Source organism: Myxocyprinus asiaticus, chromosome 26 (assembly GCF_019703515.2).
Source record: "Myxocyprinus asiaticus isolate MX2 ecotype Aquarium Trade chromosome 26, UBuf_Myxa_2, whole genome shotgun sequence".
Classification (NCBI taxonomy): Eukaryota; Metazoa; Chordata; class Actinopteri; order Cypriniformes; family Catostomidae; genus Myxocyprinus; species Myxocyprinus asiaticus.
Genome location: NC_059369.1, coordinates 9,607,395 through 9,625,520, shown reverse-complemented (window position 1 = coordinate 9,625,520; position 18,126 = coordinate 9,607,395). Strand labels below are relative to the sequence as shown.

Genomic DNA, 18,126 nt, shown 5'->3' with positions numbered 1-18,126 from the left:
AACAACTAGGAACGAGCATTGAAGATGGATATGGAGCTGCTCTTGCCTTTGGTATCTGAGCACAAAGAATTATTTGATAAATGCCACAGCGGCTATAAAATGTGGACACGAAGGTGTTATTATGGCAAGGAGTTGCTGAAAAAAAATCTGAATAAAAGGTGTTTTTTTTTTATTTATTTTTTTTATTTAAAATATATTTTTTTAAGTAGTCTCACAAATTTGTCTTGGATTTGGTGTGAATAGGCCTTTAGGCCCATCAAATCTTTTGATTAGAGTAACTGGTAGGCTTTGATGTATGATTTTCATTGAATGTTCTTGGATGTCCTGGGAACAACAAACAAAATGTTGATTCAGGAATATGCCCTGATGTTTAGGAGTATTGATCAACAGATCTTAATGAAGTAATGAAGAATGCAAAAGGAGGAAAAATTAAAAAGTTAAAAGGCAGAGAAACAGAAACAGCAGGATAATGGAGTGCAATGGGTAATGTCACGTGGTACGTATTACCCTCATAAAATTGGGGGATAAAAGAACATTAAACCTCTGTTGTAAACCTAACCGTATCCAAAACACCATGTTCACAAACAGAAGAGTGAAAACCTTTAAAGCCTTCCCTAACTTCCTTTCGCAGCTCCTTCTCTCTCTTTTACCTCTTTCCTAAGCTTCTAAGACAAGCGCCCCCTGTCTTTCTGCCTATGTTTCTGCCTATTGCAGGAGCAGTACAACTATTTGATTACACCACCCATACTACCTCCAACGAAGAATTGCTCACTGGAGCTAACTCTAATTTTCTCTCTCTCTCACTGAGCACAATGTTTATATAGACCACAGAGCTCCTCTATCCAGTTCAGTTGCCTTTCAGCTGCAGTTCACCACACACGCAGGAGTGCAGCCAACAGACTGCTCAGCATCTAACAAGGAGGACCAACAAGGAGAGAGAAGAGACAACTACAGACACACTGACTCTTGATCATATTGAAATATGGCTAGCATGTCAATGTGGCCATTCCTCCTGGCTGTGTGTTTGGTGGGTTCATTTTCCACGGCAGTACCTGAGAGTTACGAGGATGATATCGAGGTGGGCTTTGGAGACAATTATTTTAACGAGCTAACGGAGGAGGACCAGATGGAAGGTGAGTGAAATGGACATCACTGAATGATTACAGTATGATCAACTACAGTACGAGTGTGTTTCCTTAATTTGATTGCTGAGTGAAGAAAAAAAAAAAAAAAGAGTTCCACCATCAGTGTGAGTGTGTGTGTGCGCGCATGCTTGTGTTAGCACATGTCTTTGAGAAAAGAGCTCTGTGAGCAGTGACCTGGATCATGAGTTTACAATATAAAAAAAAAAATGCTTTGTCAGGTAACCTAAAATGTGCTTCATGTAGTAACATCGAAATGAACTGATTTTACTCAAATCAAAAACATTCTTTATTATTTAAATATTATTATGACTGAATCCACATTACATGATGACATTAGGTTACACCAACAAAAGCTATTTTAAGGGTTAGAGCAAGTAGAAATCACTCCTTAAGGTCACAGTGTTGGAATTTGTATATCAGGGAATATTTACTGTTTAGTTGTGTGTGTGTTGTGTACTCAACTCTGTAATGACATGATGTGACTGGAAGAGATGAATGCTTTGCAAGTGGCAGAGGTTATTCTGTGATTGTGTATTGATTGACTTTCTTATAACTCCCTTAAGAATACACGCAAACACACACCACTAGGTGTGTTATCTCTCTCTCTCTCTCTCTCTCTCTCTGCCAGCAAGAAAGTAATGGAGAGACAACGAGAGAGAGCGAAAGACAGACAAAGAGCCGCAAGCTCAGCGATTTGACTTTAATTACTAGATTTATGCAAGAAATAAACAAATAATTAAATGCAAATGTATATTTTGATGGTCATCCCGCTAGCTTTATACATTTTAAGCAGTTAAGTCAACTATGAGAGTTCAACTGTTTATTTCATTCTAAAAGTAGAACTCTAAATGAATACTCTGTCCTACATTCTCCAAGTTAGTTAGGACCTTGGCTACGTCTGAATTCGTGTACTGTCAGAGTATGCACTTCATTTGAACATATTTCTCGTTGTTAAAAATCTACATTCTTTAGGTATGCAGCAGTGGCGTAGTGTGAGCTGAAGTGGTGGGTATTCTGTGAATTTAACACATTAACATATGTTTGTTTATATGTTCCTTTTATCACTAGTAATATGTTAAGCATTGTGTAATATTATTATGTAGCCTAATGTAAAACTAGAATAAAACTTAATGTAAAACTAAAACTACCTCTTGGTTATAGCTATACATAAATATTAAAACTTTATTTTGTGTACAATAATGTGCTAAGTTCTCTGTTTTCCTATTAATACATACACATTGAAATTATCTGACATACCACAAGAGAAAGAGCATGATTGTCAAAAATGACATTTGATATGATAACAGGACAACTCAGTTAACTTGGCCAGCATGGGTGCAGTCAATATTTTCAGATTAATAGCACATGTTGTGTTTAAATACATAAATATGTTAAATATGTTCGTATTTGGTAGCAGAGTGTATTAACAGCACATTTTAATTATGACTTGCACATTTCACTGTAAATGCTAGAAATGTCCCGCCTCCTGTGCTGAAACTGAGAATATGATTGTTTAGCTGAATCAGACTGTCTGTCTTTCCCATGCCTTCAGGTCAGCGCTCCCGCCGCTCTGTGCTCAACTTTTTAAAATAAAAAATCCACAATTCACTCAAAGGTGCTGCAGCAGTAGTTTGAAATTTTATGGAACAAGAGCCAGCTTGTTGTTTTGGTGGCCTTTTATACGTATCATTACACATTTTAGGTGAGAATATACAAAATCCTTAGAAAAATAGGTGGGCATATGGCATATGTGTTAGACTACACTACTGGTGTGCAGGTGAGTATCGTGAATACATTCCTGGGCATAATTCATCATGGAACGTGGTCACATGACCCAAAGAAATGACTTAATAACACCAACCACGAAAATAATCTACTCTGGTTTTGTTAAATGAGCACAATTTAATCACAATGAACAAGTTTCTTGGTACATACAGCACTTTCAGTTGAAAAGAGCCCCCTGAGACACAGTTCTCCATCGTTTTTTTTTAAATTCAGTGTTTTGAATCTGACATTTCTGCAGTTTCAGTGGCATGACAGCATAGGACAGTGTCCAGTGGATGTGCACTTTAGAATCTCACTGGACATTGTAGGCCATCTGGGTATTTCTCGATTCGGACATCCTACTTTACTGATATACTAGTTTTGGCATACAATATAGTAGGGAAATATTGTATGCATATTTTATGCGCTGGTATCCCTTCAAACTCAAAACATGGTGTCACCTTACATACATATACAGTTTCATTTAACCTCACTCTTTTTCTATCCATGTTCCTTTCTTTCACTCTCTTTTTCTCTCAGGAGAGACCCCCACAGCTTCCCCAGAACCGTGCAAAGCTCCCGCCTTCACAAAGTGGGATAAGCTCTTTACCATGCTGGAAAATTCCCAAATGAAAGAGAATATGCTGCTGCAGTATGCCGATGACATCATCAAGGTAGAGCTGCAGACTATGAGAGCTGAGATGCTACAGTTCTTGGCACAGTACGGTGGCTTTTGTGCATCTACAGCTGAAAGCACGGCTCGATGGGCCGGGGCTCAAACTGAGTTGAGAATACAGAATGCACTGGAGCGCTTGCAAGGGGCTTTGGCTGTGCAGTATGCACAGCATGATGCAGCCCTGCAGCAGCTACTGTCAGCCAGTGGAAACCAGGCTGTACAGCTGGAGCAACTGGAGAACAGCTGCTTGAAATGGGGAGGAGGGGGTATGGTCTCCCAATCCAAGAGCTTCCAGGCCCGACATCTCATGCAAGAGGTGACTGAGACAGAGAACGGAGGCAGGTTGGGGAAGAATCTGGCAACCATCTCAAGTGACCTGCAAGCCATTCGGGAACAGCTGACCCTTTACACAAGATCAACCTTAGCAAACATGCTTCCATCAGGTGAGAGTACCGATGCTTTAAAAGGCAAATGTAGCCCATGATTTTTGCCACTTTATTGAGGAGCAGAGTGAGCACTGGAATCGTTGGGTAAAGAAAGGGGGAATGTATTCCGCGAAATGTCACAATCTGTACTCCACCTTTTGTCGACTGCATGCTTCAAAGTCTCGAACCGCTTCATATGCACTAACAACTACGCTATGGCTCCAAAAACAGGCCATGTTTTGGATGGGAAGGGTAAAATGCACATGTAGATTATGTCATAGGTTTTGAGCAACAAAAAGTGATGCTTCAATTCCAACACTGTGTTGTTTTCTGCAAGTTAATCTTTTGAGCATTAATTTGGAGAAGACTGAAACAGACCGCCAAGGTGACGATTCTGCATTGGTGCTGTAATTTTGAGCTGTAAATCTGTGATTTATGAAAACCAAATGTTACGATCAAACCATTAGCCAACTTAGCTGACTAACACAAATACATAAAATTACATTAACTCACATGACCCCTGCACAGACCACCATCAACCCAAGTTAGGAGATGGATTTCCCACAGAATCTGATAAATAATATTTAAGTCCCAGAGACTTTCCCTAAGCTCCTACTGAGCTGGGAAACAAGCTCTGTCCGCATCAAGAGAGCCTTCACCTTGTCAGTAAGCCGGATACAGTTTCCAGTCAACATAAGCTAAAAATGATTTAATCAGCAACTGCCCCATGCTTTCTACATAAAACAGCTTTGTAGAGGTAGAGTAAATGAAAGGCAGAGGGAGGTTTAATCATTAACAGCTACACAGTGTGACCACACCAAAGCGTCCAGTGGGAAAACAGAACCAGATGAGACTGTTTAGAGAATGAGTTAGCCTCCCTCTAGCCTCCCAGAGGAGGAAACCTAAGACAAATGTAATGAAAATATTGTAAGCCATGGTAGGAAAGGAGAGTGGTGGCTTGTCATAACCAAGCAATCACCCATTGGAGAGAGAACTTACCAATCCCATTAACCCAACCCCCTTCAATCCCTCTCCGACTGTGGTACAAGAATTCCATTGTAATTCTTCTTGCTGTTTAAGACAGGTTTATCTCTTATTCTCACATACTCAGGCACAAAATTGACTGCTTGCTATGTAAATTATGGTCACCCTTTTAACCAACATGCAATTCCCATGGTGGCCTAGGCTGGTTAGTGCTGGTTTGATGCTAGTCTAGCTGGTGGACCGGAATAGCCATACTTTTCACCAGCAAAGCCTTGCTAGTTAAGCTGGTTGACCAGCATGTTTTTTTCTTATGAAGCCGATTAAGATAGTTTAAATGTCTTGTAGGGTGCATTCCTTGCAGGGGGACCAGCACCCAAAACACAACATAAGCTGGTTATTAGCAATACTGTTTTTTTCTGCAGGACAGGTGAGCATGAACTCACAAAAACACAACTGCGCAGGGTAGACCATTGTTGGGTTCTACCAGTTCGATTCTCAACATGTTCGGCAATGAAGAAATTCCAATAATCAGGAAAAGATGCCCTTTGATCTCTGAGCTCTTTTGGGAGGCTCAGCAGATGCAAAAACTGGACGAGATCCACAATGACTACATGTTTTCAATGAAAGTTACACTAAGAACCACCAGTACAATATAAAGGACGTATTGATGATTAGATCACAGAGGCTTTTGCTTTTTTTTTATTTTATTTTTTATGAATGAATTCTTGCACTTTTTGATCTTAGTGCTTCATAATGTAAGATTAAAAACCATAATAATCCCAAAGTGGTGAACCCTCCTCAAAAGATTTGACAGAGTGAAGGTTATCCATAGAAAACTAGTCTTTTACAATGTAATCTTACGCACCTAGTGTTGGGTGGAGTGGTGTTCCCCCAATGGTTTCACTTCTGACACTATACTGGAACAGACATCACAACAGATTTATTCTGTTCCTTCTAATAGGGGAAATTAACATATCCCGCTCTCAATTCTTCTTCCTCTTCAGGCTGTGACACTGGGGTGATCTTCCCCATGCGTTCTTCTACAGCTCATGTTGAAGTGTCACCCAAGAGACCTTTCCAGACCAATGCCGTTACCATCTGCCTGTGGGTGAAACTGACTCAGGCGATCAACAAGACCGTCCTCTTCTCTTATAGCACAACTAGCAACCCCTACGAACTACAGCTGGTGCTGAATGGCAAGAGTGTCCTATTTACAGTGGATGGTGAAACCCATTTGGTGGAGGCTTCAGAGGCAGTGCAAGAGGGTCAGTGGGTGCACCTTTGTGCAGTATGGAGCTCACAACAAGGCCTTGCCTCTCTGTGGGTGAACGGTCAACAAGCTGCTAATTCTCCTGGAGTAGCTGAGGGTCACGAGCTATGCAGCAAAGGGAGCATACTACTGGGGCAAGAGTACGGACGTTTCTTTAGGCATCTCAGTGTCCAAAACACATTTGATGTGGAGCTGGCTTTCACAGGCAAGATGACCGGCGTGAACATGTGGGACCGAGTCTTGGATTCAAAAGAGATATCTCAGCAGGCACGAGTGGATGGGAGTGGTTGCGGTATTCGTGGTAATGTAGTGGCATGGGGTGTGTCTGTCATTGAGCCAAAAGGGGGTGTCAAGTTAATCTACTAATTGTGCCTACTGTCTTAACCACCTGAGCCCTTTATACTGATCAGCTGAGCTACTACAAGCACATTTTAAGAACCTGCTATGCTACATCTGCACACAACAGCAATTTCCTTCATTTTAGATGTGTGGGGAAAAAAATCCCTTATAGGGAAAATGTCATGTAGGGTGGATTGCCTGTCATCAAGCAAGTTAAAGATAAAATGCTGCCATTTGAGGGACATCATATCACTCATTCTTCATTTTTTATTTACAATGTTCCATTTTATAAGAACGTTTTCATTTAATAGAGAGTGATGGAATTTTGTAAAACATGTTGTGTAATGTCATAGTATTTATCTTGTTTGATGTTTACATTCAGATCTGACATAATTTGTAATCTATTTGTAATGTAATCTTTTAATGCATTGTGTTATTTTTCTTCTGCATTTTTTTTTTTAAACCCAAAGGCTGTTACATATCTCTACAGTGGTGGCTATTGCAAAATACTTTGCTTCATGAACACTGCTAATGAATAACTTTTTTTGTCTTTGGTTCGTTTAAACACAAAGACGGTTGCTATGTTTTGATGATGGAACAGTGGAAAATGTTTACAAGATCATTTGTGACTTTATTTTTGTTTTCACTGAAGTGATTAAATGTATTATAATGTAAATTGCTTTTGATAAAAGGCTAAAATGAATGTATAATGTACATAGATGTTTTTCACTAAGGGACAGGAAACACAAAACTTAAAATAAAATACAAATAAAAAAATTCTGTCATCCAGCACTCAAACCTATGAATGAGGCACATGCATGAAGCATAATACACACATGTATTATATAAAGAGTAGTATATAAAGAATGTAAAGGGATGCCAGAATTAGTGATCAAGAGAGTAATAATGAAAGTGCATTAGTTAATAGGCCCTATTAGTCAACATAAACTCAATTTATTTTCAAGTGAAAATTCAACAAGTAAACAAAATATAGGGAGGTACTTGATTTTGTCTATCAGGAACTGACTTCATCAAGAAAAGTAGGCATTCTGTACCAGAGTTTACAGTGAACTGTGGAGGAATACTTCCCTCCTGAAACCCCAGTTACTACATTTTGAAGAAAGATAACAAAAATACTTTCTTTGAAATAACATGTACTGAATAGGGTTAATTTTGATTTAATGCTTTTTGGCTGTTAACCTAAAACCTTGTCTACATCTGACTCGACCAATGAAGCATCACAACCACTGACCTATAATGTTGAACTGGACTGCGATAGGGGGCGAAATGTGACTGTCTATTCCGGATGGTCAGAGATGGTGAAACATCAGCAGTATCACCTGGTAGCCATTGTGGTAGTTGGGGCATACCAATATGGCCGCTCAAAATCTTCTGGTGGCATCACATCCTGCTGGAAGTTTATCGTTGCATCAGCAATCAAGTTCTATATTATATATCGGTGCTCAGTGTTCTGAGTTAGAGCCTTTGGGGGTTCCCCTTACTCAACCTCTTTAATCACAGATTTATTGTATCTTTATCAAACTTTTATCTTCTTTCTCTTGGATTTTTATAACAAAACGACAGCATCACGTTTATGTGACCACAAACATTGTTTACCTGGTTCAGCTGACCTTGAAATTGAAATAGTTTGTGCCCAACGCTTGAAATAGTTCACTATATTGCCTCGCTGTCTCTGCTCCGCACTACAGTCTCCACGAATCTTTGATCGTTTCACCGCATTGGCACTCACCAACATTAATGCGGGGAAAGATGACGGTATCATGGTGAGAGAAAAGAGTTTGAAGCTGCAGAACAAATGCTGGTAGGCGCAAAAGCACGGCACTGTTTACCCCGTTTGAACTGAATAATTACGTCAGACACATGTACGACTCCAAGAATCAGTATGGGAATCACTACCAAAAATATTCACAGAATAATTCGATACATTGATTAAAATTAATATTTTAGTATTCTAGTTTTGGAGAAACACCAGGGGACTCCAAGTTTTTTTGGTCTTATTGGGGGTCACTTAACTCTTATGGGGAAATGAGTACACCAGAGACCAGGAACACACAAGATGGCTTAATGTAATGTTTAGAAATTAGAAAATATAAAAAATAAATTTAATGGTAAAAGAAATTCACATATATGATTTTATGTAGGTAAAAAAAAATATATTTTAGACAGTGTCAGAAATAGAACAAGACATCCATCAATCATCAGCTTGATGTGTCGTGATGTCTCCAGCATGGACACTGTAGCGTCATTGTTTATTATGGGAGTGATTTGCTTTTGACACGACACGACGTGCCACTCAGGTCCAGTGTAGACAGACCTTGCGTCTACAATTGCATACTGTCAGAATATGTACTGTATTTGATGAAGGACGCACTTCTTTACTGCTTCAACAGTATGTTCTTTAGGTATGCGAGTAGTATGAACAGATTCAGACATGCTTCATCCGGGACGTGGGTATTGACCCATGGCCCGAATATACACTCACCAAGCACTTTATCAGAAACACCTGTAAACATACTTATTTGTGCGATTATCTAATCAGCCAATCGTGTGGCAGCAGTGCAATGCATAAAGCAATGCATAAAATCATTCAGATACAGGTCAGGAGCTTCAGTTAATGTTCACATCAACCATTAGAATGGGGGAAAAAATTTGATCTCAGTGATTTGGACTGTGGCATGATTGTTGGTGCCAGACAGGCTGGAATGAGTATTTCTGTAACTGCTGATCTCCTGGGATTTTCACACACAACAGTCTCTAGAGTTTACTCAGAATGGTGCCAAAAAAAAAAAAACATCCAGTGAGCGGCAGATCTGAGGACGGAAACACATTGTTGATGAGAGAGGTCAATGGAGAATGGCCAGATAGGTTCGAGCTGACAGAAAGGCTACGGTAACTCAGATAACAACTCTGTACAGTTGAAGTGAGCAGAATAACATCTCAGAATGCACAACACATCGAAACTTGAGGCGAATGTGCTACAACAACAGAAGACCTCGTCGGGCACTTTATTAGGACCATAGTGTTCCTAATAAAGTGCTTGGTGAGTGTATGAAGTAAAAACAACAACTGCAAAAATAATCTACTCTGGTTTTGTTAAACAAACAAGCACCATTTAAGCAAAAGGAACAACTTTCTTGGTATATACAGTATATCACTTATAGTTGAAAATAGCCGTCCTACTCGCGGTTCTCTACTGTTCTTTAAATCCAGCATTGTGAATGTGACATTGCCTCAGCTCACGTGGAATTATGGGATCGTAAAGTCTCCAGTTGATCCACACTTCAGAATCTCACCAGAAATATTAGGCCATCTGGGATGCAACAACAGTGTAAGGACTGCAAATAGATTAAACTAACAAACTTAAGAAACTACACCTCTTGAGAACAAGACAAAAAAACATGGGCAACACTGAGTAGTGTCTGATATGTGAGACATTTTACATATTTACATAGCATATGCATGGCTCTGGATGGCACTGGTCATCGCTCAACATAAAAGAAGTACAAATCATTGGCTGCACGAAAGTACTCAGTCCTCAGACTGATTGGTGGATTCAGATGGTGGTAGGGTGACCACATTCTTGAAGGATATTACTAATAATGAGCATCGCTAGAGGGATTTTGGGAGCCAGTCAAGGGCTTTAATGTTTCAAATAAACTCTTTTCCACCTCTACTTTTCCTGCTCCTGTAAAGAGAGTACACATCAGGAGGGCTGTGTCTATAACACACTCCAGATCACTACAAACATTCACATAGTTCCTCTGACATGACTTTAACAAGAGACCCCTGTGTCGAGGCAGCTGGAGGCACATAAATTTGCAGTCCCCTGACCAGCAATACATTTTGGTGATGTGAATTAAAACACATCAACTAAAACCTCAGTAAACAAAGTACGTTTTTAATACACATTTGAGTGATTGAGAACAAAGAGTTCAGTTTACCCAAATTTTAAAATAGAAAATAACTAATTCTCTCCACAAATGTAAAAAATATTCAACCCCCAAAGTCAAACATTTGTGGCGCATTCTTTATTTTTAATAACAGCAAATAAATATTTCAGGTAAGTGTTCTCAGGCTTCGGACACCTCTCTATTTGAATTTTTACACATTTCTCATGAGCAAAAGCTTCCAGCTCATTGGCATTCTTTGGTTTTTGTGCTGCTACTACTTCCTTGAAATCCCAACAAAGGTTTGCAATGGGATTTTAATGATGGACTGGAAGGGCTATTTAAGGACATTCCACGACCTATCCCTGAACCAGATATCAAATCAAATCACTTTTATTATCACACAACCATATACACAAGTGCAATAGTGTGTGAAATTCTTGGGTGCAGTTCCGAGCAACATAGCAGTCATGACAGTGATGAGACATATACCAATTTATAATAACATCAAATTAACACAACACAATTTAAACATCTGATATACACATAATTACACTCAACACAATATACAAATAACAACATACAATGTACATTATACAATACACACAATATAGAATACACATTATACAATAAAAAAATAGTATATATTAGTATATATAAAATGTACAGTAGGTTGTATTGTACTGTATTGACATTCAGGCTGTCGGTTGATGTCGGTTGCCAGTGTGTTTTTAAGAGAGAATATAATTTATGACAGTCCAGTGTGAGATAATAAGATTAATAAAGTGCAGTGCTGATGTATATTGATCGTGAGAGATCAAGAGTTCAAAAGTCTGATTTTTTGGTGGAAGAAGCTGTCATGAAGTCGGCTGGTGCGGGTCCTGATGCTGCGATACTGCCTGCCTGATTGTAGCAGTGAGAACAGCCCATGGCTCGGGTGGCTGGAGTCTCTGATGATCCTCCAAGCTTTTTTCACACACCGCCTGGTATATATGTCCTGGAGGGAGGGAAGCTCACCTCCGATGATGTGTCTGGTAGTTCGCACCACACTTTGCAGGGCTTTGCGGTTGTGGACGGTGCTATTGCCGTACCAGGCGGAGATGCAGCCAGTCAGGATGCTCTCTACAGTGCAGGTGTAGAACCGAGGATGTGGCGGTTCATTCCAAACATCCTCAGTCGTCTCAGGAAGAAGAGGCGCTGATGAGCCTTCTTCACAATGGCCTCGGTGTGGACAGACCATGTGAGTTCCTCAGTGATGTGGACACCCAGGAACTTGAAGCTGCTGACTCTCTCCACTGGTGCTCCATTGATGGTGATGGGACTGTGTTCTCTATCTCTTCTCCTGAAGTCCACCACAAGCTCCTTTGTCTTACTGACGTTGAGGGAGAGGTTGTGCTCCTGACACAAGCATGTCAGAGTGTGCACCTCCTCTCTGTAGGCTGTTTCATCATTGTCAGTGATCAGACCTACCACCGTCGTATCATCAGCAAACTTAATGATGGCATTGGAGCTATGTGTTGCCACTGTAGGGCTTTACTGGTTGTTTAGATCAGTGTTACTATCAGAAATAATTAATAATTATTTCTTTAGTTATTAATTAATATTTAAATTAATTAATTGAATCTAACTCATTAAAACCTCATATGGGGCTCCAGTAAATGTAGTGTGCTACGTTTAGGAGCAAGTTTGGTTATTAGCAATAATTAATAATTATCAAAGATAATTATTAATTATTAAAATCAATAGAACATTGATGAGAATCAATGTTAGCTTTTTTTTAATCCTTTAAATCAACAATTATCAAAGATAATCGTTAATTGTTAACATCGATGAAACATTAATTAAAATTAACACTAGCTTATTGATCATTCAAATTCAACAATCATCAAAGAGAATTATCAATTATCAAAAATCAATAGAATATTAATTAGGATTAACATTGACAGGGCACCACCCTGGAATCAGGGACTAATAACCAGATAGTATAACAGTCTCAATATTAGATTGTTTTCTTAGGAAAATTGACATCCGAAGAATATCGATTTTCGGGGAAAAACAATGAATGAAGGCTTGAATCTGAGCACTGACATCCCGTCAGCATGACACAGGCATATGCAAAACAAACCAAAACACTTCTCTTTGTAATATAAACAAAGTTTATTTATGCAGTAATATCAATTAATAATTAATGCAATGCAGTCAATAAACTTCCGACTTACAACTACAAACTAAACAGTGATATGATTAGATATGGAAACTAAAAACAATTCTATAACACATGAGGGTGTGTGAGAGAGCGAGTGTGTGTGTGTGTGTGTGTGTGTGGTTAGTACGAGAGAGAGAGAGAATAAAGTGACGGCCCTAAAGCCGATTTCGCGACAGTGGGAGAGAAAGCAGCTGTTAGTTTTTCACTCGGAGACGAGGTGGACGGCTCGTAAAAGTCCCGCGTTCTTTGACTCTTTAATGGATAACTCAGTTTGCCGGTTTCACCCACGATGGCGAAAATGCACAACAGTCCAATTTGGTTGGACCACAATACAGCAAAACAAATTCGTGATAATTAATACCCTGAGTATTAATAATGAGCGGACATGGCGGTCCGTAAACTGTACAAGCAAAAACCTTGAAACACAAGAATAACACACTATAATATTCTATCTCTGCCCAGACGTAAACCTCTTACTTGTATCGCATGAGGACACAGGTAGAATGTGTGTCCATCCGTCCTTTAACTCTGACCCGGTTCCTTGAGGCTTGTGTGATGACGGGAGGCCGTTTCCTCGCTCTGTTGGCGCGCAGAGCTGTTGATTCTCTGTGGGCTGGTGGAGAACTCAGAAATGTCGACTTGATTGAAGATGGAAGAGAAATCTTTAATCTCTTCACTTCTGCAGGCAAACGGATGAAGATGCGGATTGCTCAGCGGTCTCCTTCGGATCCGTTAGAGTGTTCGGTTGAACACAGAGTAATCTCAACTCATCCAGCGAGATGGGGATTGTATGGCCACAGTTTCAAGTCAGACGTTACTTCCTTGTGCCACGAGGTTGCACCTGAGAGCAGCGATGAGCTGCGTCTATACACTGCAAACAAAGTTGCTGGAAGCAAATCCCGGAAGCATTTCAGAGTTATTTCTACTCCTGATGATGTCATGGTTTGAGGGACGTTCTGTTGTGTGCCTCATCCAATAGGAGTTGAGAGTTCGATCCTTTAGTGAGCAAGGCTTCATGGGATTTGTAGTCTGTTTTGGACTCCCTTTGTTTGATTTTGGTGCGATTTTTATCAGTAAGATTTACGACTTTGTGTGTGGGGGCTGAGTTAGGTTTTATGACTGTATAAGGCCTGCCTTTGTCTTCTATCTGAATACATGAGGCCCAACACCACACAGTCATGTGTGTAAAGGGAATACAGGAGTGGGCTGAGAACACAGCCCTGTGGGGCTCCAGTGTTGAGGGTCAGTGATGTGGAGATGTTACTGCCCATGCTAACCACCTGGCGTCTGCTTGACAGGAAGTCCAGGATCCAGCTTCTCGGAGTTTCTCATCAAGCCCGGAGTTTCTCATCAAGCTTGGAGGGCACTATGGTGTTGAATGCTGAGCTGTAGTCTACAAACAGCATTCTCACTTAAGTGTTCAATTTTGGACAACTTGGATGTATCCTTGGTGTTATTGTCTTGCTGGAAAGCCCAGTGATCACCGAGCTTCAATTTACACACTGGAGGCATCACATTTTTCATGCCAAAATGGCCTCATACCGGAAAGAATCCATGGTGTCAGTCACATAGTCAGGATAGCCGTCACCTGTAGCCGCAAAACACCCCCATACAGGACTAACCCACCTCCATGCTTGACTGTGGGGATGGTGTCGTTCTTGTCATCACCTTGTCATCTTACTCCAGACGTACTGCTGACCCATGGGTCTAAAACTCATCAGCAAGGTGTAAACTTGTGAAAAGCCAATGCATGAAAAAGTTGACCAAGTTGGTAATGTCATTTTTTTCTGTACCTACCTTCCATTTTCTCATTTACAGTTGAAGTCAGAAGTTTACATATAACTTAGCCAAATACATTTAAACTCAGTTTTTCACAATTCCTGACATTTAATAGTAAATAAAAATTCCCTATCTTAGGTCAGTTAGGATCACTACTTTATTTTAAAAATGTGAAATAGTAGAGATAATTATTTATTTCAGCTTTTATTTCTTTCATCACATTCCCAGTGGGTCAGAAGTTTACATACACTTTGTTAGTATTTGTTAGCATTGCCTTTAAATTGTTTAACTTGGGTCAAATGTTTTGGGTAGCCTTCCACAAGCTTCTCACAATAAGTTGCTGGAATTTTGGCCCATTCCTCCAGACAGAACTGGTGTAACTAAGCCAGGTTTGTAGGCCTCCTTGCTCACACACGATTTTTCAGTTCTGCCCACAAATTTTCTATCGGACTGAGGTCAGGGCTTTGTGATGGCCACTCCAATATCTTGAATTTGTTGTCCTTAAGCCATTTTGCCACAACTTTGCAGATATGCTTGGGGTCATTGTCGATTTGGAAGAGCCATTTGCGACCAAGCTTTAACTTCCTGGCTGATGTCTTGAGATGTTGCTTCAATATATCCACATAATTTTCCTTCCTCATGATGCCATCTATTTTGTGAAGTGCACCAGTCCCTCCTGCAGCAAAGCACCCCCAAAACATGATGCTGCCACCCTCATGCTTCACGGTTGGGATGGTGTTCTTCGGCTTGCAAGCCTCACCATTTTTCCTCCAAACAGTTACATTTTTGTTTCATTAGACCAGAGGACATTTCTCCAAAAAATAAGATCTTTTTCCTCATGTGCACTTACAAACTGTAGTCTGGCTTTTTTATGGTGGTTTTGAACAGTGGCTTCTTCCTTGCTGAGGAACCTTTCAGGTTATGTCGATATAGGACTTGTTTTACTGTGGATATAGATACTTGTCTACCTGTTTCCTCCAGCAATCTTCACAAGGTCCTTTGCTGTTGTTCTGGGATTGATTTGCACTTTTCGCACCAAACTACATTCATCTCTAGGAGACAGAATGCGTCTCCTTCCTGAGCAGTATGATGGCTGCGCGGTCCCATGGTGTTTACACTTGTGTACTATTGTTTGTTCAGATGAACGTGGTACCTTCAGGTGTTTGGAAATTGCTCCCGAGGATGAACCAGACTTGTGGAGGTCCACAATTTTATTTTTTCTGAGGTCTTGGCTGATTTCTTTTGAATTACCCACTATGTCAAGCAAAGTGGCACTGAGTTTGAAGGTAGGCCTAAAAAATACATCCACAGGTACACCTCAATTTCAGTACACCTCCTATCAGAAGCTAATTGGCATAATTTTCTGGAATTTTCCAAGCTGTTTAAAGGCACAGTTAACTTAGTGTATGTAAACTTCTGACCCACTAGAATTGTGATATAGTCAATTAAAAGTGAAACAATATGTCTCTAAACAATTGTTGGAAAAATTACTTGTGTCATGCACAAAGTAGATGCCCTAAACAACTTGCCAAAACTATAGTTTGCTAATACTAAATCTGTGGAGTGGTTAAAAAATTAGTTTTCATGACTCCAAACTAAGTGTATGTAAACTTCTGACTTCAACTGCACCTATGGAAATATTTGATTTACATCAAGCCATTCATCAAAACAAGTGTGGATTCTTGGGCATTAAACTAAAGTCACATGCCATACAAATGAAACAAGTTGTTTCTATGAATCATTTATCTTCCCTTCCTAATGCACTCTTTCAGCTTACTACACCCACAATGGTACCCCACATGTCCTAACCTGACCCCTATTACCTCACCCTACTCCATGGACTATGAAGAGGTCAAATGTTATAGCTTCTCTGCAGACCTGAGGGAAGCTGGGCCAGGGTGGTGTTAATGAGAGTAGGGGAAGACAGAGGGGATAGAAGACCCCAACGGGAGGCCTGAGGAAGAGGTAGGACAAGGCTAAACTATTAAGATCTAATAAGCTCATTAGCTGGGCCTCTGTAGTTGCTCTGCTATAATGCATAGCATATGCGGTAACCACAAAATCTAATACACTTATACTGGAAATGAAGACCCACCGCTGACTATTACTGTAAGTTAAACGAAGTATCACTGAGTCATGTCAAAGTTTGACAAGATCTGATTTATATTGGTAGGGTGTACATAAGCAGTAAATGAGGGTCGTTTCTATTTCTAACACTGTAATTTTTAACAGTAGGCCTCTAAAACCACCACAGTTGATGATTCTGGTGCTGTCTTTTGTCCTATTTTGTGTCATGCACATTTTTGAGAGAACTAGGGAAGTTGGGTAAGTGCTGTTATGGTCCGAAACAATGGCGTGCCTCTGTTTTCTATCTCTAGTATAGCTTGGATTCAGGCCAGAAGTTCTGCTTACTCACGTATCGACTTTCTATTCCCACTCAACCCTCTATGGAGTGGTACAATGATACAAGACGTAATCAACGGACATCTGAGAGAACACACCAGGCATGGGGCATATGGAAATGTAAACATATCAATGCATATCATATTTTCACTGCAGAGGCTAGCCAACTGTTGACTGTACCTCGGCTCAAAAACCTGGGCAACTGTTGAGTGGAAGTTGTCATGACAGTTTCACAATTGAGAGTTACGTAACCAGTTCTTGGACAGACATGGTGATCAAGCAGCAGGCCCAGTTTTAAGACAATACACTTTATTTAGATCTCAAACCCCATCAACTGTTGGATAATACAACTCAAACCCCAAGAGGGTCTTTCCTCTGCTGAGGTGCTGCATCAAAACTTTGCATAAGTTCCAACATTTCTAAACCACTGTGGCTTGACTGAATGAATATCCACTGGATGGATAAAGGTTTAATTGCTGAACAAACAAATGTCTGATGACTGTGGTGTCTGTTTTTTAATGTGGGCTGAAGAGATCAAAAAAGTAAGTCAGTGAGCAAAAGGGTTGAGAATGCAGCTCTCTACTTAAGATTAGTCCCTTAAACCTTTTCCATCAAAAAATGTGTGTTAGATTTTGTACCAGAGCTGGTGCTCAGCTGAGGAACCGGCCCACATTTCCACAAAATTGAGAACAGAATGATGACATAACTGATTATGTTATAACCTGGCAAAATAGAAAATTGTTGTTTTTTCAAACAACAGCGTATCACAGTCTTTTTTCCTAGTCTTGCAAGTTTACATTAATTCTGTGCATTTAACAAACTGCTTTTTTTCTTTTTTCAAAAGTTATAATAAATAAAATTCATATCAATCAATTAGTACATGATATTTGTCAATAATACAATTTATTTCAGACAGGGAAAATGAAGTGCCTCTGACATTAATGGTTCCTGTTTCAAGATCAAGTTTTAGGGGTCAACGCAGAGCCAATTGTTACGGACCAGAGTCACCTTTTTTCATGAAAAGGAAGGGCTATGCGGTATGCTACAAAAATTATATCTCGATATTTTTCAGCCTATTGACGATATTTATGTATTATGTATGTATTATGTATTTATATATCTTGATAATTATGTATTAGCTCTGAAACGGCATGAAAGTGTTTTTTTTTTTTAATGTGAGGAACCATCCTTTCAACCAAACAGCCACTGTAGCCAATTAGATTTTAG

At 39.8% G+C, this 18,126-nt stretch overlaps 2 protein-coding genes across 2 annotated transcripts in view; one reads left to right on the top strand and one right to left on the bottom strand.

The window, feature by feature from the left end:
• The window catches only part of LOC127416750 (ventricular zone-expressed PH domain-containing protein-like), a 212,719-nt gene that overhangs the window by 159,548 nt on the left and 35,045 nt on the right, over positions 1-18,126 (bottom strand). The window lies entirely within an intron of this gene.
• LOC127416761 (pentraxin-related protein PTX3-like) lies at positions 839-7,388 on the top strand. Its single transcript, XM_051656306.1, has 3 exons — positions 839-1,133; positions 3,450-4,028; positions 5,999-7,388. The coding sequence occupies exons 1-3, from the start codon at positions 983-985 to the stop codon at positions 6,628-6,630; spliced, it is 1,362 nt and encodes a 453-aa protein (XP_051512266.1). The 5' UTR covers positions 839-982; the 3' UTR covers positions 6,631-7,388.